This window comes from Ambystoma mexicanum, chromosome 5q (genome assembly GCF_040938575.1).
Source record: "Ambystoma mexicanum isolate Mex_15411 chromosome 5q, UKY_AmexF1_1, whole genome shotgun sequence".
NCBI lineage: Eukaryota > Metazoa > Chordata > Amphibia > Caudata > Ambystomatidae > Ambystoma > Ambystoma mexicanum.
This window is the reverse complement of record NC_090933.1, coordinates 1,255,653,538-1,255,675,752: the sequence shown is the minus strand read 5'-3', so window position 1 is coordinate 1,255,675,752 and position 22,215 is coordinate 1,255,653,538. Positions and strand designations below refer to the sequence as shown.

The 22,215-nt window shown below is 47.4% G+C and overlaps 1 protein-coding gene across 1 annotated transcript in view; it reads left to right on the top strand.

Moving 5' to 3' along the window:
• The window catches only part of NAPRT (nicotinate phosphoribosyltransferase), a 1,537,890-nt gene that overhangs the window by 300,820 nt on the left and 1,214,855 nt on the right, over positions 1–22,215 (top strand). Inside the window, exon 4 of the mRNA XM_069621760.1 lies at positions 8,419–8,549. Within this exon, the coding sequence (XP_069477861.1) occupies positions 8,419–8,549 (131 nt within the window). The remainder of the gene's footprint in view (positions 1–8,418; positions 8,550–22,215) is intronic.

Genomic DNA, 22,215 nt, shown 5'->3' with positions numbered 1-22,215 from the left:
GGCTCTTTGGGCTGGACCTCTGTGCACGGTATGTCTGACTCGAAGGGTGAGATGTCTGCAGATAGAAAAAATGGGATTAAGGAACTGGGTTATTGAATGTCTCTCTCTTCTTCCCTTTCTCTTCTCCTGTAGAACCCCAAAGGTTAACGCTCTCACCTTAGGTAAGTGAACGCCGTGCTCTCCATCTGCCTCGGGGCAGGGTGCTGTAACCAGTTTCTTCACTGGATAAGGGGAGCAGGCCTCTTGACTTCAGAGGACTGCTGTCCGTCGTTTACTGCACGAACGGTAAGTTTCGAGTAATTCTAATGTCTTTAAAGTCTTTAGTAATGATGTTTCTTGTTTTGCAGGGTTCCGGCGATGGCGGATGACGGGCTGAAGTGAGTTGAAGATGGAGCCCGTGTGATGAATAGAAGCGCCTGGAAGCACGTAAGTAAGCGCTTGTTGCCTGCTTCACGATGCGCTCTAACTGTCTTTTTATTTTGCAGGTACAAGTTCGGAGCGGCTGCAGGGTGCCGGAATACCCACTGGGTTAGATGTGGAAAGGAGTAATGGCACGTGAGTATTAAAGTTCCCCAATGTCTTTAAACGCACCTTGTTTTGTCTTTCATATGCGGGATGCAGCGCCGAAGGCCTCCGGAGCGTGCGAAGAGTTGGTAAGCTTTTGTCTTTCAGATGCCGGAATGCAGCGCGAGGCGTTGGTGACAGCCGATGGACCAGGTAAGTGAAGAGCTGTCACTGAAGACCGTAATGCTAACCTGTTCTTTCTTGTCTTTATAGGTTTTGCTGAAGACTGGATTCAGAATGGTAAGCCTTTTTCCTTAGGCCCAGGATCAGATGCAGAAGACACGATGAGCGTTCTGCTGCAGAGGATGCAGAATAACGCAAAGCAAGATTCATCCATCGGGTGTGGTTTAAATAGCCTCCTGTAGTGCTTAGGTGTCTCCTTCCACAGCCACGCCTAGGTAAGAAAAGAGTTCCTGCTTTCCAGAAGAGTTCCAGTGTTCTGAATCTAGGGAGTGGCTCCTGCCCCACCCAACAGGAAAAGTAGTTCCAAACAGAAGAGGATCAGAGGCTCAACTGGCAGGCAAGTAAGCAGCATGGTCTGCTGCAGGTAAGTCCACCCAAGCATTATGAGCCCGGCGCTTCCAGCGCTGGGACTGGGCATATTTATGAGCCTGGTGCCACTGGCGCCAGGACTGGGTCCAAAAGGTCCCAATTGGGACTGGTTGGCACTCGGAACCTGGGTTATGGATCTGCTTCCAAGGGAGTTGGGAAAACCCTGACCTTTTGGAAGCAGAGATCATGACAGTACCCCCCCCTCAAGGCCCCTCCCAAACCGGGCTTCTCCGGGGGTTTTGGCTTGTCAGGAAATGTTCGGTGAAATCTTTTGATTAGGCGAGGAGCGTGGACATATTCAGCAGGTTCCCAGGATCTCTCTTGGGGGCCGTAGCCTTTCCAGTCAATTAGGTAAAATAGTTTAGATTTGGAGATCTTGGAGTCCACAATGCTTTTGACTTCAAACTCGAGTTCTCCATCAACTAGGATAGGTTTTGGAGATTTAGTTAGTCGGGTTTGAGGTTGCACGGGTTTTAATAGAGAGACGTGGAAGACCGGATGTATCTTCATGTGCGGGGGCAAGTCCAACTTAACCGCTACTGGGTTTACTATGGTAGTGATGGAATAGAGACCAAGGTATCTTGGGTTGAATGTGCGTGGCCCTTTTAGAGGTAGATATTTGGTGGATAACCAGACTTGATCCCCTACTTGATATTGAGGGGCTTCCTTCCGATGTTGATCTGCTCCTTTCTTGTATTGTTCTTTAGCCCTTTGAAGGTGAGAAACAGCTTCCTTAAAGGCTTGGGTGATTGTAGAATGCAGGTAGTCTACTGCTGGTGTTTCAAGATCTTGGAGGGGATCCAACTCCGAGGTTCGAGGGTGACTGCCGTACAAAAGAAAAAACGGGGTTTTCCCAGTTCCCGAATGGACAGAGTTATTGTAGGCATATTCGGCTATCCAAAGGATGTCTTTCCAAGTTTTTTCAGTTTGTTGCAGCATGCAGCGTAAATACTGTTCCAGAGTTTGATTGGTCCTCTCGGTTTGTCCGTCGGTCTGAGGGTGGTGACTGATCGATAGTCTCACATCAATTTGAGCCGACCGACAGCAACTTCGCCAAAAATGAGAAATAAATTGACTACCTCGATCCGAAATTAGAACCGAAGGAAAACCGTGCAGTCGGACGATGTTTTCGAGAAATTCTCGGGCCAGAGTTGCTGCTGTTGGCAAGCCTTTGAGCGGAATGAAATGCGCCATCTTGGAGAATAAGTCCACGATTACTAGAATCGTATTGTATCCAGAGCATGGAGGTAGATCGGTGATGAAGTCCATAGAAAGCGTATGCCAAGGGCGAGGTGGGATGTCAATAGGGCGTAAGAGGCCTGCTGGTCTTTCCTTTTGACTCTTGTTTTGGGCGCATACTCCACAGGACATTATAAAGTCTCTGATATCTTTTTTCCAAGACGGCCACCAGAAGTAGCGCTTGATCTTTTCTGAGGTCTTGGCCATACCGGGATGTCCTTCCATTAAAGAATCGTGATAACAAGAGATTACTTTTTTCTGTAAATCTGTGCTGGGTAGGTATAATCGTTCTTGGAAATACAATAAGTTGTCCTTTACTGCAAAGTCCTTTCCCTGCAGATGCCAATTGTGTATGTCTGCTGGAGTTACAAGTTGCCTGGCTTTATCCTTAACTTCCTCTATGGATTCTGTGGCGATTACACCCAGAATTCTTTGTTCGGGAATGATTGGTACATGTTTAGGGTTGATCAAGTGTTCTTCCACTCCCATCCGAGAAAGGGCATCAGCTTTACTGTTCTTTGTACCAGGTCGATAGGTAATTATGAAGTCAAACTCGGCAAAGAATAATGCCCAACGGAGTTGTCTAGAGGATTGGGCTTTTGCGGTTTTCAAATATTGCAGGTTTCGGTGATCCGTAATCACAGTAACGGTGTGTCGGGCCCCCAGCAGATAATGCCGCCAAGCCTTAAAGGCAGACTTGATAGCCAGAAGTTCCTTGTCAGTAATCGTGTAATTGATTTCAGGAGGCGAGAATTTGCGGGACCAAAATGCCACGGGATGCAACTGATTGGTTACCGGGTCCTTTTGTGATAGAACTGCCCCCATGGCAAGGCTTGAAGCATCAGTTTCCACGATGTAGGGGAGTTCGGGGCGAGGGTGTTTTAAGATTTGTGCAGAGATAAATTTAGTCTTCAAATCCTGGAAAGCTTGTTCCGCCTCGGTAGACCATTCAAAACGTTTGTTTTTCTTTAACAAGGCAGTGATGGGCTGGACTATTCGAGAGAATTCGGGGATAGACCTGCGGTAAAAGTTAGCGAAGCCCAACATGCTTTGCACACCTTTTACGGAGGATGGTGATGGCCATTTGAGAACTGCATCAACCTTCTTTGAATCCATACGCACTCCGCCAGGTGATAATATGAATCCCAAGAATTCAACTTCAGTCACGTTGAAAACACATTTTTCCAACTTAGCGAAATGTTTGTGTTGACGCAATCTTTCGAGGACCATTTTCACGTGTTTCCGATGTTCAGATTCCGATGAAGAATAAACGAGGATGTCGTCAATGTAAACAACAACACACACATCTATGAGCTCTCTGAGGACATCGTTCATAAAATATTGAAAGGCGGCCGGGGCATTGCAAAGTCCGAAGGGCATGACCTGATATTCAAATAGCCCATACTTGGTGCGGAAGGCCGTCTTCCATTCATCGCCCTCTTTTACTCGTACCAAGTGGTAAGCTCCTCTAAGATCCAGCTTTGTATATATGCATGCTTTTCTGACTTGGTCCAGGAGTTCAGGATCAAAGGTAACGGATATCTATTCTTAACGGTGATCTGGTTCAGGGAGCGATAATCTATACAAGTTCTAAGGTCTCCTTCCTTTTTTGGAACGAAGAACAAAGCTGAAGAAGCAGGGGACTTGGAAGGACGAATAAACCCATTTGCCAGGTATTGATCCAGGTATTGTCGAAGGTGAAGGTTCTCAGGCTCGGTGAGGGCATAAATTCTACTACAAGGAGGAGTAGATCCAGGTATCAGGTCTATCTGGCAGTCATAAGACCTATGAGGAGGTAGAGAGTTAGCCTGATCCTTCCGGAAAACATCTTGGAATTCTAGGTATTCAGGAGGTAACTGGGGAGCCTCCGAGGAAATTGCTGCCAGTGCAACACCAGGTGGAGGGTGACAAGTAGAGACACATTCTGGAAACTGGACCGTTCTTGCTCGCCAATCGATCAGAGGATTGTGTTTCTCTAACCAAGGTATTCCTAGAATAATCTGAAACTGAGGGGCCTTGATCACATCGAACACGATCTTCTCATGGTGTCCATCTTGACTTACTAGCGTCACCTCTTGAGTGGTATGCGTTACTGGCCCGGAGGCTATCTCCGTACCATCCACCGTAGTAATGACGTCCTTTACAGCCTTGGGACAAAGAGTTAGATTCATCCTCAAAACCATTTCATGATCCACATAATTGCCGATGGCACCGCTGTCGACGTAAGCTTCAATTGCATGTAATCGATCCGGATTATCAGGGCTAATGAGGACCATAGGTATCACGAAATGCGAGGTCACGGAACTGGTTTTCACGCTCGGCAAGAGGACCTCTATTCTTGTCGGGCGAGGTCGTTTCCCTGCTCAGAGTTTGTAACTTTGGTAACTGCAGCTCCTACTGCCTTCTTGGCAGGTTTCACCGGACAGTCTCGAAGAAAGTGCCCTGAGTTTCCGCAATAGAGGCATAATTGCAACTGTTTTCTCCTTTCCCGCTCCTTTTGTGTTAGAGGACCTTTCAGACCCCCTATTTGCATGGGTTCCCCGGAGTCTACTCCTTTGGAAGGAGTTGGCGGTTTGGAAATACTCGAGCATCAAACTTGGAACGATCGGCCTTCCTGTGAACGACTAAGTCTATATAGTCCGAACAATCTTGTGGGGGATTCACTACTTGGGCTAACACATCTTTGAGCTCTCCACGTAGACCTCTATAAAACAGCGTAATCCTTTTGTCCTCAGGCCATTGCGTTTCCACTATCAGTCTGTTGAAAGACGCAATATAAGCCAAAAGGTCTTGATTACCTTGTCGCAACGAAAGAAGCTCATTGTCCAAGGCCTGCCGCTGTGAATGTCTTGCGAACAGTTTTTCCATACTGAGCTGAAAAGCTTGAAAATCATGGAGGACCGGATCATCTTGACTTACTAGAGGGATCGACCAGTCTGCCGCATTGCCACTAAGGTACGAAAGCACGAAAGCTACTTTAGCTTGATCAGTTGGAAAGGCTGCTGGCCGGCATAAGAAATGCAACCGGCACTGATTGATAAATACTGCAAACCTCTTTGGGTCACCAGAAAATCGTTCGGGCGGAGCCAGAGGTACATTCCCAGGTAGGTTGATCTGCACTGGATTCATAGAGGATGTAGAAGGAAGATTTCCCCCAGATGCGGGTAACGGGGTCTGTCCGGCTTGTGACTGTAGCAATTGTCTAGCGAGATCATCTGTTCGCTCCTTGGAAATAATCAGTTCCCTTCTTAGAGCGTTCATTTCCTGACGGGCTGCATGCACTTCTGCCCTTAGTTCCCCAAGTAACTGGGCTAGCTGGTCGGTATCCGAGGTTTCCATAGCGCCTGGACGGGAGTTTTGTGGTAGGCTTTGCGTTCTGTAACGCTCACCTGATTTCCGTAGAGGCGCCGGTCTTGACTGGGCGTATACCGTATCTTCAAAGGTGATGTGTAACACATGGCTGGCTCTTTGGGCTGGACCTCTGTGCACTGTATGTCTGACTCGAAGGGTAAGATGTCTGCAGATAGAAAATATGGGATTAAAGAACTGGGTTATTGAATGTCTCTCTCTTCTTCCCTTTCTCTTCTCCTGTAGAACCCCAAAGGTTAACGCTCTCACCTTAGGTAAGTGAACGCCGTGCTCTCCATCTGCCTCGGGGCAGGGTGCTGTAACCAGTTTCTTCACTGGATAAGGGGAGCAGGCCTCTTGACTTCAGAGGACGGCTGTCCATCGTTTACTGCACGAACGGTAAGTTTCGAGTAATTCTAATGTCTTTAAAGTCTTTAGTAATGATGTTTCTTGTTTTGCAGGGTTCCGGCGATGGCGGATGACGGGCTGAAGTGAGTTGAAGATGGAGCCTGTGTGATGAATAGAAGCGCCTGGAAGCACGTAAGTAAGCGCTTGTTGCCTGCTTCACGATGCGCTCTAACTGTCTTTTTATTTTGCAGGTACAAGTTCGGAGCGGCTGCAGGGTGCCGGAATACCCACTGGGTTAGATGTGGAAAGGAGTAATGGCACGTGAGTATTAAAGTTCCCCAATGTATTTAAACGCACCTTGTTTTGTCTTTCAGATGCGGGATGCAGCGCCGAAGGGCTCCGGAGCGTGCGAAGAGTTGGTAAGCTTTTGTCTTTCAGATGCCGGAATGCAGTGTGAAGACCTCCGGGGCGCACGAAGAGTAGGTAAGCCTTTGTCTTTCAGATGCCGGAATGCAGCGCGAGGCGTTGGTGACAGCCGATGGACCAGGTAAGTGAAGAGCTGTCACTGAAGACCGTAATGCTAACCTGTTCTTTCTTGTCTTTATAGGTGTTGCTGAAGACTGGATTCAGAATGGTAAGCCTTTTTCCTTAGGCCCAGGATCAGATGCAGAAGACACGATGAGTGTTCTGCTGCAGAGGATGCAGAATAACGCAAAGCAAGATTCATCCATCGGGTGTGGTTTAAATAGCCTCCTGTAGTGCTTAGGTGTCTCCTTCCACAGCCACGCCTAGGTAAGAAAAGAGTTCCTGCTTTCCAGAAGAGTTCCAGTGTTCTGAATCTAGGGAGTGGCTCCTGCCCCACCCAACAGGAAAAGTAGTGCCAAACAGAAGAGGATCAGAGGCTCAAATGGTCTGCTGCAGGTAAGTCCACCCAAGCATTATGAGCCCGGCGCTTCCAGCGCTGGGACTGGGCATATTTATGAGCCTGGTGCCACTGGCGCCAGGACTGGGTCCAAAAGGTCCCAATTGGGACTGGTTGGCACTCGGAACCTGGGTTATGGATCTGCTTCCAAGGGAGTTGGGAAAACCCTGACCTTTTGGAAGCAGAGATCATGACAGGTAAATGGGAGCAGAGATTGCGGGGGAAGGGGAGTCCCCTGCTCCCTTTAAAATAATATGGGGGCTGTGGGGGTGTCCACCACAGGTTCAATGGGTTAATATTGCCGCAAAAATACGGTGCCATTCTTGTATGGCGATATGTTTGCGGGGATATTACCACATGGAACCAATATTGCATGACGATCAATGACGTTATTGGAGCAATGTTGTTTTTCAGCTGCTAATATCATATTGAACCCTTACCGTTTTAAGTTACCATTGAATGGGTGCAGTGTGCATTCAGTGCTCAATTTGTGGGGGTGTTTGCCATAGCTCACCATGGCACTTGTTTCTGAGCACCCATGGCTGGTGGCAATAGGGGGCGGGGAGCGGCCCATCCTGACGTGTCATGGGCGTGTTAGAAAATATTTGAGCCCCGGCACTTATCGTTTTACAAATTAGGCACTGTGGTCATTTATCTATTGAAAATCTCCAGAAGCACTATCTGCATGTTTGATGTCTGGAATTTTTCATGAGAAACATGTTAAATAAATGTGCTCCGAAAGCCATTTTATGTTAACACAAAGTAAGTGTGTAAACCTGACAAGCAATTCATGTACATAAGTCGACCTCATGGCAATGGGGATATTCTTTTTCGCAGCAAAGAAATTAAGATTATTCTTCCTTTTCATGTGTTGAAGAATCAACAAGCTATAATACAGTAAACTGTACACAGAGGACGTGTTATACAGCTGGGAATTCTGCAAAGGGTGGATGCTAATTGCTAAACTCCTGGTGCCTCAATCAATGGAAGAATAGGCAGACGCCATAGAAGTGTGCTTATTCCACCAGTGTACTTTCTACTAAGAAGAGATCTTCAGCCCTTCCATGTCAACTTGCATCCCTTTGTACTTGCAGCCCTATGTTTATTATGGAGATGGTGAAACCTGAATTTTTAATGTATGCTTAAAAGATAGGTTACTTACGTGACTAGGTGTCTTTAATACAATTTGTTAATGGTGTTTGATTGTTGAATTTGTGGAAATATCAGAAATAAAGCTTGTGGCTGCCAGTCAGTTGGAGTCCCTCATAATGGAAGGGATACATCATTTCTGTGGACTAAAAGAAATGTACTTCCTGTAAGTATCTTTTTTTAATAGTGTACCCCTTTACAGCTTTTCGAGCATGTTTGCAGATTTAGTATATTTCTTTTTTCAAGTACTGCTTAATTTGTCATATAGTAACAATGTTTGTTTTCTTCCCATTAAGTCTTGTTGCTACGAATGCTGCCAGGATGCGCATGATTGCTGGCCCTCATAAGAAGCTGCTGGAATTTGGGCTGAGGCGCGCACAAGGGCCAAATGGAGGTCTTTCTGCTTCCAAGTATTCCTACATAGGGGGTAAGTCTTCAGTCTCTTCCTTCCAACTCTGCTTATCATAAACCTACCTCTGGCACAAATCCAGTTAAGGACATCTTAAGAATGATGCATATAAAAAGCCTGACCTTTGCTTTAGATCTTGAACTCCTCAGGGCCGTTACTCTTATCGATATGAGAATAAGCATGCACTGAAAGCCATAATGTTGAATGTGACCTGCGCAGCAGGTCATCGTGGTGGCAAAGAAATAGAATTTCCAACTGTATGATCTAAAGAAAGATCTTTCCACTTTTGGACTTCAGTATAGCTTGTACCAAATTCGACCCCACCTGGACTTCTGCAACATCGTGTGTCCATAAGAAACTGACCAGGCAATTTTATCTTACTCAAAATAAAGCAGCCTGTATGCTAACTGGCTCTAAGAGGTCTAATCACATCTTCCCTGTTTCAAAATATTTACATAACTTCCAGTCGATTACCATTTAACTTTTGAAGTTGTTATGAAGCACCTACAGGCAGTGCTCCACATACGATTTTGAAGTGATTTTGAGTATTTTACTCACAATTATTTCATTTGACAGTAAAATTATTTTTTGGGGAGTAAAACTTTGAGTCGCATTCCCAATGGGAGTATTTGACAAGTTGGTAAAAATATGTTTTCATTTGTAAATTTTTATCTCTGCGAATCAGTCCGTAATCATTGATTTTCTTCTTGTGGTTCTGTGTATACTAGTGGTCCAAACATACACATGAAGCTGTGGAGAAAAAAGTAGGGGACAGATTCCTATGTGTCGGTTTCATATTTTTTGTTGGGAGTGTTTTACTCCCTATTTTTTAGGTGGGTGGGAGTATTTGTCTATTTTTAGGTAGGAAAAGTGACTGATAAACCCCTTATCAATAGGGCGCACACAGGGCCTTTTGGATGTATTGGCCCGACTGCCCTTGCCAGCCCTTTTGCCTCTTCCAACGATCTGAGAAGTGGGCTGCTTCACAACAGCAGGTAAAACGAGCTTTGTCGGCGGCGTGGCTAAACTGAGCATCATGTAATACCAGTTTACTCTGCTGGCCCATGGCTTTTCCCTACACAACTGTCACAAAATGGCACACCAAGCGAGGAAGAAGGTAGGACAAAGCATTGTTAACACCATTGTGGACCTGTAGGCCTGCAGGCAGCCGGCATTAACAGGGAGGTTCGGTCCTACATCAGCAAGGCCACAGCACACTGAAGATGTTGCTGCCAGTCTAGTGCATGGGCAACTTTGAGGCAGTGGCCTCCATATCTGTGGGCACCACCCCATAAGCAAAATGCACGGGGGTCGCTGATGCAGAATGATCATTGATGCCTGCGTCAATGAGGGACCGGACAAATGTTTTTGGCATGCCCGCGAGAGCCACCACCACAGAGAACACTGATGCCCGCACCCGACAGGGCCAGGCTAAGCTGAGTGGTGCGGTTCCCTGCCATAATCCTGGGTGGGTGGAGGAGCGAACTGGTCAGTGCTTGAGCAACTAAAAATGGAAGGGGTGGGGGCACTCAGCTGCATTTCTCCTGGGGCTCCCCTGTTAATTCCCACCTGGCTTGACCTCATAATGGGTAGTGGTACCTGGTCCCCCGTGAGAGGCAGTGCCCTACTTGTCTGGGGAAACCCATACTGTAAGAACAAACCCTGTGCACCACAGTTGACCTTGGAAAGGGCACGCCACCGTCATGTCCAAAACACCAGCGAAGTAAACCTCATCACATCCACCCTTATAGGACCTGCCGAATAACCGCCAAAAGGCTTGTTGGAAACTGGGAAAAGTGGACTTGCAAGACGTTACCCATGCACCTTTACATTTTTGAAGCCATAATAGCCACTAAAACCCACAACCCCGCAAAGGGGTCTGACATATTAACAATGATGGATTGTCAAGAGAAGGGTAAGCATGGATAGGTCACATCCTGCAAACCCAACACCCTGGCAACTAAAAATGATCTCCAAGCGATTATTGCAGAGCTGTCTCAGAAGATTGCCACTCTTGGCAAGCAGGTTCTTGGTGCAGAGGCATGCATTACAGAACATGAAAATGCCCTGTGTAGCTAGCAATACAAACATGCTAAATTAACAGAAAAAGTCAGAAGCATTGCACTGCTTTACAACAGAAGCCGGAAGACCTAGAAAACGGGTTGCGATGTAACAACATCAGAATCTTAAGGAATCCCATGTCAGGTTTCAAATGCAGAGCTGGAACCTTTCGTGCAGGACCTATTTAGGACCATACTCCAACTTTCCCACAGAGCTGACATGGAAATTGATAGACGACCCAGATCCAAGGACCTCAATCACCATGGGAAGACTGGATTCCGGATGTATGAGAGCAGCAAGACAGCAACTAGACATCAAATTCAGAGATAAACCAATCCAAATATTCCAAGGCAGCTTCCATAATCCACAAGGGGAAGGCCCTGCATGAGATGATTGGCTGGCTCGGACCCAGCCAAGTTAAAAACATGTGGTGGATTCCCATGTTCAGTCAATTTTTAATGTGATGGTCGGCATCGATTCCAGACAATGCTCCCCTGCCCTCCTCCACCCGGATGACCAGAACATCTTTGTTACTCAGACTGAAGATGACTTAACCAGAAATCCTTCAGAACATCGTCGCGAGTGGGGGTCCAAAGTAGGAAGATTCAGAGGGAGGAAAATGGGGACATGGCGACTCATGAGGCCAACTGTGGACAAAACTAAAACTGTTAAAAAGGCCAAAATGTAATAAAAAGTCCCTTCAGAATCGCTCTCCAGACATTGGAAATGAATATAGAAGTTGGGTTGTTTGTAAAATGGTGCATATACTAGAAGCTGCCATGGGGTACGTATTATTTTTAGTGGGGGATGAATGGCAAAACAGACCTAACTATGCACGGCGAATGCCCCAACCGCTATTATGTTTCTACCAGAAAATCAATGGCGGGTGGTGGTGGTGAAGGTTTGTTCCCTGAGTCACGTCTAAAAAGGCGCTCAGAGCTAAGTCGAAGCACGAAAGCTCTACTTCCATTACATTTCAGTGGACATCTCCTGGAATAATAGGTAGAAAAGTTTTTTTTTTCTGTTTTGTTTAGTTTGAAAATTACATTTCAAGTTTCTTGGTGTTCATTCGAGCAAGTACATTCAGGGCCCTCACCCCTGGGAGTCCTGAGGTGTGGTGGCTGCACTGAACAGGCAGGTAACAGCGAGACACGGGACTAAGCAAGGACTGCAAGGCATGGAGGAGCCTCTTCAGATCAGGCTCTGCTCTTCGGCAGCAATAAGCAAAATCTCCTTGTAGGGGGCTTTTGCTTGATTGTTGCCGCAAGAGCACAGCATTAACTTGTTCACATCAAACTGGCGCTGCTTACAAAATAGCTGTGCCAAGTCCTTGTAAAGCAGGACTTTAAAGGTCACTAAAAACATTATTTTCCATGGGAACTTTTTTTTTAAAACAGTGCCAATATATATATTTTTTTATTATGGACAACATTTTTAAAGAATAACAATTTTGAGTGAACTACCCCTTTAATTCCAGCTTATAACACATTATGCCTCAACCAGTGTCAACATTTAAAATCGCTACTTTAAAAGCATAAGGCCTTAATTTCCCTATTTTCTTTATTTTTTTATTAATATGGTTGTATATATTCAACGTAAAAACAAAGCGGTGATGGCTGGAAGGTTTAGAATTAATCTTAACCACTGGCATTGCACTGGGCAACCCTCCAGACCACCGTACTTCGCCTGCCAAGCCATTACAGAAGGCGGAAAGACCATATGCAAATCAGGCTTGGCCCCACCACAAAAGGGGCAGTCCAGCCCAAACTGCTAGGTCACGTCCCTTCTGCATGAGCCCACAAGCATCCCCAAACATGTTTCGGCCTTGTTGGGCCTCATCAGTGAGGAGTAGCTCGGGTCTGTAGGCCCAGCAGGCACGGGACGCACGTTTGGGCATACCCGTCCCACTCGGGGTGACAAAGCAAAAACAAAGAGGTGATGGCTGGAAGGTTTAGAAGGAATCTTAACCACTGGCATTGCTCTGGGATATAGGCGGGTAGTAAAGAAACTCACAGAACCCCCCCTTGTTTTTGCATATTAAGTAGCTTTGGGTTTTCACCCTAAGTTACTAGGGTAATCCAGACGTGGAACCCTTGCTCACTGTTCTTATAGAGACACTGCTCCACCTCACTGACGAGGCCCAACCAGGCTGAAACACGTGTCTGGGGTTGCTGTTGGTACTCTTGTTCAGAAGAGAATTACCAGGCATTTCGGTGCTGGACTGCCCCTGGGCAGGACAAAGACCGATATGTAGTGGAAATCTCTCTTCTGTGAAAGGATGGTGAGCTAAAACTCTGGTTGAGACTCTGACCCGGGGTATAGGCCGGTAGTAGAGAAACTCCCAGAACCCCTCGCCCCCTTGTTTTTGTATATATTCAACAACAACCTTTCAATTCATAAAACAGTCAATACAAATATAGGAATTTTAAGAATTTAACAATGACTCAACAGTAAAACGATAAAAGGAAAAGACAAAAAAGAAAAATGCATGAACGAACAAGTTACAGTAAGGTGAAATAAGTAAAGAAAATTGCTTTCAATGACTTCTTAGAGCTCATCATACATCCACTTGACTTATATTAAGAGATAAAAGAAATTTGACAATTGCAATTCTCACAAATGTTCTTTTGGTGCCCAATAGTTACAGTCATAGTAGTTCTGGTGTTAGAATTCTGAAATCTTTGAAGTGCCTTTTCAGGTGCAAGATTTGCATACATATGAGCAGAGGACAATCAATGATCAAATGTTTTACAGTTTCTTGTTGGTTCCGCTTTTTGCAGAATCTGCACACATTGTCAGATTTTTCGATACGTTTCCACTTTGATAGAACTTCTTTTGTTCGCCAAAGATTTAGTCTGAATCGTAAGAAAATTTGTCTGTAAATTGGAGATGGAAACTTTTTTTTAAAAACATTTTTATTGAATATTTAAACAAACAATACAAACCAAACTTGCAGTGTATACAATAACATTTCAATTATACATTATTCAACCATGCTCACTGCTTCCCTTTTCCCACCCCCCGTTCCGAGCCTATTTCTACTAATGTTCTATTCCTGCATCTTGTGATGGGGCATCCCTTTCCGTGGGATCCGATGGGTCTTGCATTGACCCAAATAGTTCTGCTGTTAGCAGTCTCCAAGCCATCAGGGTCTCATTTTCCTCCCCCCACCCCCTGCTTTACTGGCTTCTTGCCATACCATGGTTTCTGCCTCCGCCCATTTCTGCAGATCTTTCCACCATACCTCCAATCGTGGTTTGTGGCATGTCTTCCACCCCATAGCAATTCTCCTCTTTGCAAGCGCATATGCCAGATCCTTCAGTTTACTTACATGCCTAAGTTTCCGTGGCCTAGGGAACCCCCCCTAACAGGCAGGCCCACATAGTATCCACCACGTCCTTAATACCTTTTTCTGCTAGTTTATGTGCAACCTCACCCCAGAAGCACTCAATAACCGGGCATGACCAAAACCTATGCACCATGCCCGCGTTCTCCTCATCACACTTAGGGCATGCCTGCTGTCATGCATTTTTGAACTTGGCTACCCTTTGGGGTGTCAGATACGCCTTATGTGTAATATACAATTGCATCTGTTTAAGTCTTGCGTTCCTCGACACTTTCTTGTGATACCCTTGGACTTGTTCCCACATCCCATCCTCCATCGGGATACCCACTTCCTCCTCCGATTCCAGTCTCAATTGCACCACTTCCTTTCCCACTTTGGACATCATCATCTCGTATATTCTAGATATCTCGTGTCCCCCCTCTGCTATATCATATATTATGTCTATAGTAGCATCTGGTTCTTCCTCAAGCACCAATTCGGACCATGTTCTCTTGATCCTTTGCACCGGTCTATGGTACGTAATATACTGGCCAGTGTGCAACCCAGTTTCCGCCCCCACCCCTCCAAAATCGTTATGGTCCCCTCTTGCCAAATATCCCCCATTGTTGCTATACCAGCTAGCTCCCAGTGATTTCTGATTATCATCCTTAGCTGCTCTTCTCCGCCCGCCAGTGCAACCAGTGGTACCTGAGGGGAGCACGGCATGGTTTCCCCATCAGTTGACACGCCCTTCGCCGCATCTTCCATCCTAACACCAACATCTTTGGGCGCCCATCCATTACAGCCTGGGGCAACCACATTATCTCCTTCAAATAAAATGGGACACAGTCCCGTCGGAACAGCCTGGTTTCGGAGGTTGCATCCTCTGAGAGCCATTTGGCCACATATTGAAGCTGACTCGCAACATAGTAGACTTCATAATTAGGCAATTTTATATCCCCCTTCTCGTAAGAATGCTGTAGCTTCCAGTGGGCCACTCTGTTTCGTGTACCATGCCACAGGATGTCCCTACACATACTGGCCAGTCTACTAAAGAACTTCTTTGGTATCAAATACGGGATATTCCCGAAGTAGTGCAGGAGTCTAGGCAGATCACCATCTTCAACATTGCGCTACGTCCCATCATTGCTAAGGGCAGTTTTAACCAGAACCGCCTACAATTCTCAATTTTCGTAATAGCTCCTTCTGAATTGCGCTTGTGCTCTTCCTCCACTGCGTGGTAAATATCTATTCCTAGATAGCGAAATGTACTAACTGCCCATGGTACCTGTAGCACCGGTAATTGTTTCAGGGGGATCCCCTTATATCCACCCAATGGGAATATGCTAGACTTCTGAGGGTTCACCGCTATACCGGACATTCCCGCATATCTTCCCATCACCTCCAAAACATAGTGGAGGTTTTCCTCTGGGTATCGCAAATACAATAGTATGTCATCTGCATATAATGATCTAAGGTGTCGTTCACCACCCACAGGGCTGCCTATCATGTCATATTGTTGCCTTAAATAGATCGCTAGGGGTTCCAGTGCCATTATGTAGAGCATAGGGGACCATGGACAGCCTTGTCTGTTTCCCCTACAGAGTTTCCACCTTTCCGATACCACTGACCCTGTTTTAACCCTCGCCTGCGGTTCACTATATAACATTTTAGCCCACTGTAGATATCCTGGACCCATCCCATAGCCAGCCAGGGACACCAACAACCATGGCCATTTGACCGAGTCAAAGGCCTTTATTGCGTCCAACGACATAATTGACAATTCATCCTCACTTTCGTTTCCATGTTCAATGACTCTATGGAGCCTTCTAAGATTATTGGATATGTTCCTATTAGGGACATAGCCCGTCTGATCGGGGTGTCATGATGCCTACCCCCGGGCATCCGGACCAAGCCCATCAGCCCCGGGAGGAGGCATCCAAGTACTTACTAAAAGCCCAGCAGCCCCAGCTAGGGGCTGTCTGGGTACAGTCCTGGCGCCACTGGCGCCAGGATCATAGAGGAAATCATGTACATTACTTACCTCGTTACTTATCTCGTGCAGACCATGCTGCAATGAAGTCAAGCCAATGTGAGGCCTGAATGGGACTACTTTACTTCAGGGACTATTTTTTTACTTGGGTGTGGTTCTGGGGGAACCTCTTACCTGGGACTACTTTGCAGGCTATTTAAACCATGCCCGAACAGCAGCACATGCTTCGCGTTATTCTGCATCCAGCAGCGTAACGCTCACCTGTCTGCAAGTCAGCATCCAGCCTTCTGCCACGCCCGCCTCGAATCCGGAGCTCCTAGAAAAAGGGAAAAGAAGGAGGAAAGGTTAGATCACGGACATTATTTTAATTCCTTACCTGATTCCGGATCCAGCACGTCTCCGAGCCTGGAAAGGACATTATTTCTGCACGCATCGCCAGCGGCAGCACGGCGCCAGGCTCACCGGTCCTCACAGCATCTTTTGGTTCGGCGCTGCCTCCATCCTTTTCTTCGCCGAACTCAGCACCTGGGGAACAAAAGAAATAACAAGGTGAGCCGAGAGAGCCAACAAATACAATCTCTTTTAGCACCATAGACTTAACTGATTTACCACCGGAGGCATTATCCTTTAACACGCCACATCTTCTTATGCCTCACCTGTAAAAAGAGAGAGAAAACAACAAGTTAAACACTTGCAACTTTTACCGGACAGTTTTGGGTAATACAGACTTTTACCTGAACGCCATCAGCTGCCTCAAGGCAATATTCCCTTGGACCCAGCTGCAATTCAAAAAGGGAATGGAACAAGAGTGAACATCGGAAATATTGAACTCTTTGAACTTTATACTTACGGGTCTTCGCCAAGAACCTTGGAGTCAATATTCCTCCAACACCTTCAAACCAGTGAAGGTGCCTACGCGCCCCTGCATTCCACGCAGGATGGCGAACCCATCATTCAAAAACATAAGGTGGGATTACTAAAAGGGGACATCAAAGGTGATCCGTGGGGAGAACAGTGGGGGTGGGGGATTTACACTCAACTCCACAGGTGGTTAATTCCCTTTCTCCATTTGCAGAAAACTATTCCTACGGGCCAAGCAAACAAAGCTAGGTGGGCCAGTCCAGTCTGTCATCTCTGCACTACGCATCACGTTGGTGGAGGCCGCAGCTGTCCAGGTCCGATCGACGCCCCTGTGGGAGCCAGGTGAGCGTAACACCAGGTTTATCAATTTGCCTATGACTTTCCTTAATCTGTTTGCCAAAACGGCAGTCAGAATTTTACTGTCTTGATTCAACATCGACAAGGGTCTATAAGAACTGCAGCTATGCACTGGCTTATTAGGTTTGGGGAGAGGTATTATAATCGCTTCTCTGAGTGCCTCCGGTAGTCTGCCTAGCTCATACACCTCATTCAACATGTCTAACAATGGGGGGAGTACCTCATCTTTAAATATTTTATAAACTCACTTGGGAGTCCATCAGCCCCCGGGGTCTTACTAGTTGGCAACTGCCTTACCACCTCTTCTAGCACTTCCAAGGTAATCGGTGCGTCCATCTCCTCTTTCCTCAGCACTGATCTGCGGCAATCCTATGTCCTCCAGGGTTTCCTCTATCATCGTGCGATTATCCTCCCCATCATCTCCATATAGCAGCCCATAATAGTTTGCAAACTCCTGATTCACTCCCTCTTGTGTACCCACCACCCTTCCGTCTTCCACCTTTATCGATCTAATCGGGGGTCTAGGGGTTTCACTCGTATATAGCCATGCCAAAATCCTTCCTGGTTTATCTCCTCCCGCATGCTGCCTCTCTATATACTTTTTATAGTTAAGGTTACACAATCTTTCCCAGTGCCCTGCACACTTTTGCTGCAGTCTTAGTATCAGATCAATGTCTTGGTTGGTACTGTTTTCTCCTTTAAGTGCCCTTTCCAGGTCTCCGTCGGCTTCCTGCAGGTCCGCCAGGATCCCTCCCTGCAATCCTTTAGATTTCTCTATAGCCACTCCTCTCATCACAACTTTGAAGGCCTCCCATAATGTGCCCGCTGAATCCACACTGCCCGTATTCTTCTCAAAGTAACTATCTCTTCCCTCATGTCCTCCCTAAAAAGGGGGTCTCTGAGCGCCTCTGCCCTGAGGCGCCACGTCGGAATTCTTGCTCTCAGGGGACAACATTGCCACCTAAGGATCAGGGGCGAGTGGTCCGAGAGGACCCTTGCTTTATATTCGACTTGCGTGATCTCGGTCAGTATCTCTAGAGTGACGAAGACATAGTCCAGCCTTGTGTGTAGTTGCTGCGGGGCAGAATAATGCGAGTATTGCCTCTCTTGAGAAGGGCACACCCTACACCCTCCATACATCTTCCAACCCAAAATCATTCAACAGTGTCTAACGCCTTGGCCGATGGGGCAGACCTATCCGATTTCCCATCTGACCTGTCCACCCTAGGGTTTAATACGCAATTAAAGTCCCCGCCCCCCAAATCACAGCGCTCCCCACACACATGCTAAGATTGGGACACAACGTTTTAAAATATGCCACAGTATTTTGGTTCGGGGCATACGTGTTTACAATACTTATTTACCTATTTTCCACCAATCCCCCCACCACGACCATCCTCCCGTCCGTCTCCACCAGCGTCTGTAACAGCTGAAACGGGACATGTGGCGCCACCCAGGTGATCACTCCCCTGGCATAAGCCGAATATGGCGAACCCACCACCGTTCCCTTCCATTTCCTCCTGATCATCTCCATCTTATCTCGCGTCAGATGCGTCTCTTGCAACAAGGCAATATCTATCTTCTGTCTCCATAAGTATAGCATAACCTTATTCCTCTTCAGGTAACTATTAAGCCCCCTGACGTTCCAAGTGACTATTTTAAGATCCCCATGGCATGTCAGAGTCCCTCTTCCCCTCCACCTATGCAGTCCAACTCCAGTTGCTTAACTCTTTATGTAGGCTCGTACCCCAACTAGAACTCCCCCCAACTATATACACAACAAGCCCTCCCGCCTCCCTCCCACCTCCCTGCCCTTCCCCAACAACACCCTCCCCAACTGTTGCCCAGCTCCATGCCTGGATCTCAGGCACCCTCGCATCTAGCCCTTTCTGACAAAAGCCTATACTCGCGGCTCAGCAGGGTGAAGTCGCCCTAGTGGCCGCCTTACTACTAATTCTCAGGGATAGGTTGCTTCCATCCTGTTGCTCCTGTTTCCAAATTTGCTACGCTTAATGCTAGTCGGCTCACTTGTGCATTTTATTCACTATATTCCAGTCCAACAAGGTCATAGAGTCCAAAGGCTACATAATGCGGATCAAATGTCTCCATGTATCATACTAGGACTCCCCACCCGCTTATCCCCTCAGTGTTCATGGTACAGTCTCCTCACTTATCGTGCTCCTGGCGATCTTGCTTCTCATCTCGTTCTGGACAGCCCTGCTGATCCATCCATGGCGCCGCTTCCTCTGGGGTATCGAAAAAGAGCGCTCTGTTTTTGTGCAAAACTTTGAGCTTCGCAGCAAAAGCATGTACTTGATGCCAGCTGTACGCAGTCTCCTCTTGACCGCCACATAGCTATATCGCTGTCTTTGCACCAGCATTGTATAGTCAGGGTATGCCGTGATGTTGGTGGATGCTCTTTCTACCGTTCCGCCCTTACGAAAATACTCCAGGATCTTCTCTCTGTCTTTATAGTTCAGAATTTTCGCAATTATCGTCCACGGTGGGGCTCCAGGCCGTGGTTTCATCAGGGCCCGATGTGCACGTTCAACCGTGAACCCTTGTGAGAGCTTGTCTGCCCCTATCTCTTGCAGGATCATGTTCTCTACATAGATCGTGGGGTCTTGGCCCTCGTCTCCTTCCGGCAGGCCGACCACCCATATGTTGTTCCTTCTCGCCCTTCCGTCCGCTTCTTCCACTTGATTTTCAAGGTTAGCAACCTGCTTTTTTAGTATATGGACCTCTTTCGCATTATTTGTGCTGACATCTGTGTTGGTCTTCACCGCGCTCTCCAGGCCACTTGTCCTTTCTGCCAGCTCCCTAACATCTTGTCGCAGCAGGGTGACTTCGATTCCTACAGCATCTATTTTGTTGTCCAGGGCCGTCCGTAGATCCGCCATTGTTGTACCCCACTTAGTGCTCAGTTCTGTTATGGCTGCTAGGACCTGATGGTTATCTCCTTCTGGGGTACCATCCACGGAAACCACCACCGCACTTTGTGCCGGGGTTGAGGGGGTCCGCTGTGCCTTTGCAAAGGTCTCCATTGTGGGTTGTTTGCTCTTGGCACTCGCCCCTTTCACTGATATCATGCAATCCTTCCTACGTGTCTGGTTCCAGCTCTTCAGTGTTGTTGTGACTCCACCAGTTCAGTCAGGTGCTGGAGCGTCTGCCTCAATAGGCTGCGTTGTATGGTGGCACATAAAGTTGCGTTTCGAGTGGACTGTGTCCTCCCACGTCTCTCCTCTGACTACTGTAGTCAGTGCACCATTAGCGTGTCTCTGGAGGCCACTAAGTACACCCTACACGCCACTACCACAGTGTCTCAGACCTCCATGGAGTTAGGCTCTATATGTCCACTTTAAAGGGAAGCTTCCCTGAGGCATCTGCATTTGGCCTGCTTGATTCCTTACTTCTTATATTGCTGTCATCCAGCAACTGTCCAGGGCAAGTCGGGTTCTGACCCCTTCCTCTGTTTTACTGCCGGTATGCCGCACTTTAATGGGCCGCTCATTCTGCCGTACCCTCTCACATCCTCATGGGTCCCCTCTGCCCCGACCATGCCGCCATCTTGCCTTTATCTTCGTTGTCGCTAGTCACAAGTTCTGCAACAAAGTACCAGATCTGTCGAGCGCCTGGGTCAATCAGCCCAGAAGCGCTCGCTTGCTAGCACACCTTCTATGCGCCTGGTCACACGGGGATTTTGGGGAATTTAGTTGTGCCCTTGATGTGCTGCACACTCTCATTTATCGGCTATCATTTATTGTCTTCGTTATCCCCTCTTTGCCGTGTTGGGGGTGCAGCAGCGCCTTGCTCACGCAAACCGTTTCCAGTCCGCGGGGTTCACTGATGTGCAGCTGCGATCCACCCGTGTTGCGCCATGGATTCTCCACCGGTCGTAGTCACGGGATACACTCTTGAGGGGGATCTGTCCTCACACTGCGCCTTGTACGGCTCACTTCTTCATTCGTGATCACATGCCAGCCAGCCTACATCTGCCCTTTGCAGCGGCAGTCTGCTAATGTACTAATCGCGGCTCCGTAGGGTCAGTTGTTCTGCTGGGGACCTTGTTATAGTCAGCACTGCATGCAATGTTCAAATATCTGCAGGTCACACTGTCCCGGGAGTTCCCGCTCCGCACCTCGGGTTACGTCGTTGGCTTGTTCGCAGAGGCGGCCCTTTGTTCTGTGGGGCCCTAGCCGTCACTCCTTAACGCCGGCGATTCTGCTTTGTATGATTGCAATATCCGTTGGCCCCGTTCCTGTGCGCCCTCGCTGCAGGTCCCGATTGTGTCAGACCGTTGGGGCTCTTCGTTCCGTGTGATAGGGATTACCATCCATTCGCACACAATGTGCCCCTCCAGTTCGCCGCGGCTCTCAGCTGCGCTTTCGGAGGGCTCCCATTCATCGCAGCCACCCGCGCTAGGCAGTGTGTTATTCTGTACAAATTACACTTGCTTCCCGCTACTGTAGCCATTCACTGGCGCCAGCTGCATCTTCCCAGGGGTGCGCCCCTCGGATTCTCTTTGTTCTGGATCGCCGCCATTTTAATGTCCATTCCGCGGCTGGCTCTGGAATACAAAGTAGCCTTTCTGCTGTTCTGTGATTTCAAGCATTCCGCCGGCTCGCTCATAATCTGCCCAACACGTTTGCACGCATTGCATGAGTTTTGGAGCTGCAATCAGCTAATATGATGCACATTTTTCGACAGATCTAAATGCCGGATCACGGAGCTCTCAGGAGTCCCAGCCTATTCCATGGCTGCCAAGCCACGCCCCCCGAGATGGAAACTTCATCAGGTAGGATTCAGCAAATCGAAACTTTTTCAGAGCAAATGGATTGGTGTTAAAATCTGTATATGTCAAGCATTGCTCACGTGTGTTACTCCAGTCCTGCTGCCAGAGTTACTGCTTGGCGCGAGAAGGGTTGAACAATAAGAGTTCAGATGAAATACCTGCTGCTGTCATGTTTAAGACTTCACTTTTCCAAGTTACAATCAACTTGTGACTCAAAAGTTTCAAGTAATTGGCTAGTACATGTAACAATGACTCAGGCTTGCTTGATAATAGACACTTCCTGTACAAGGAACAC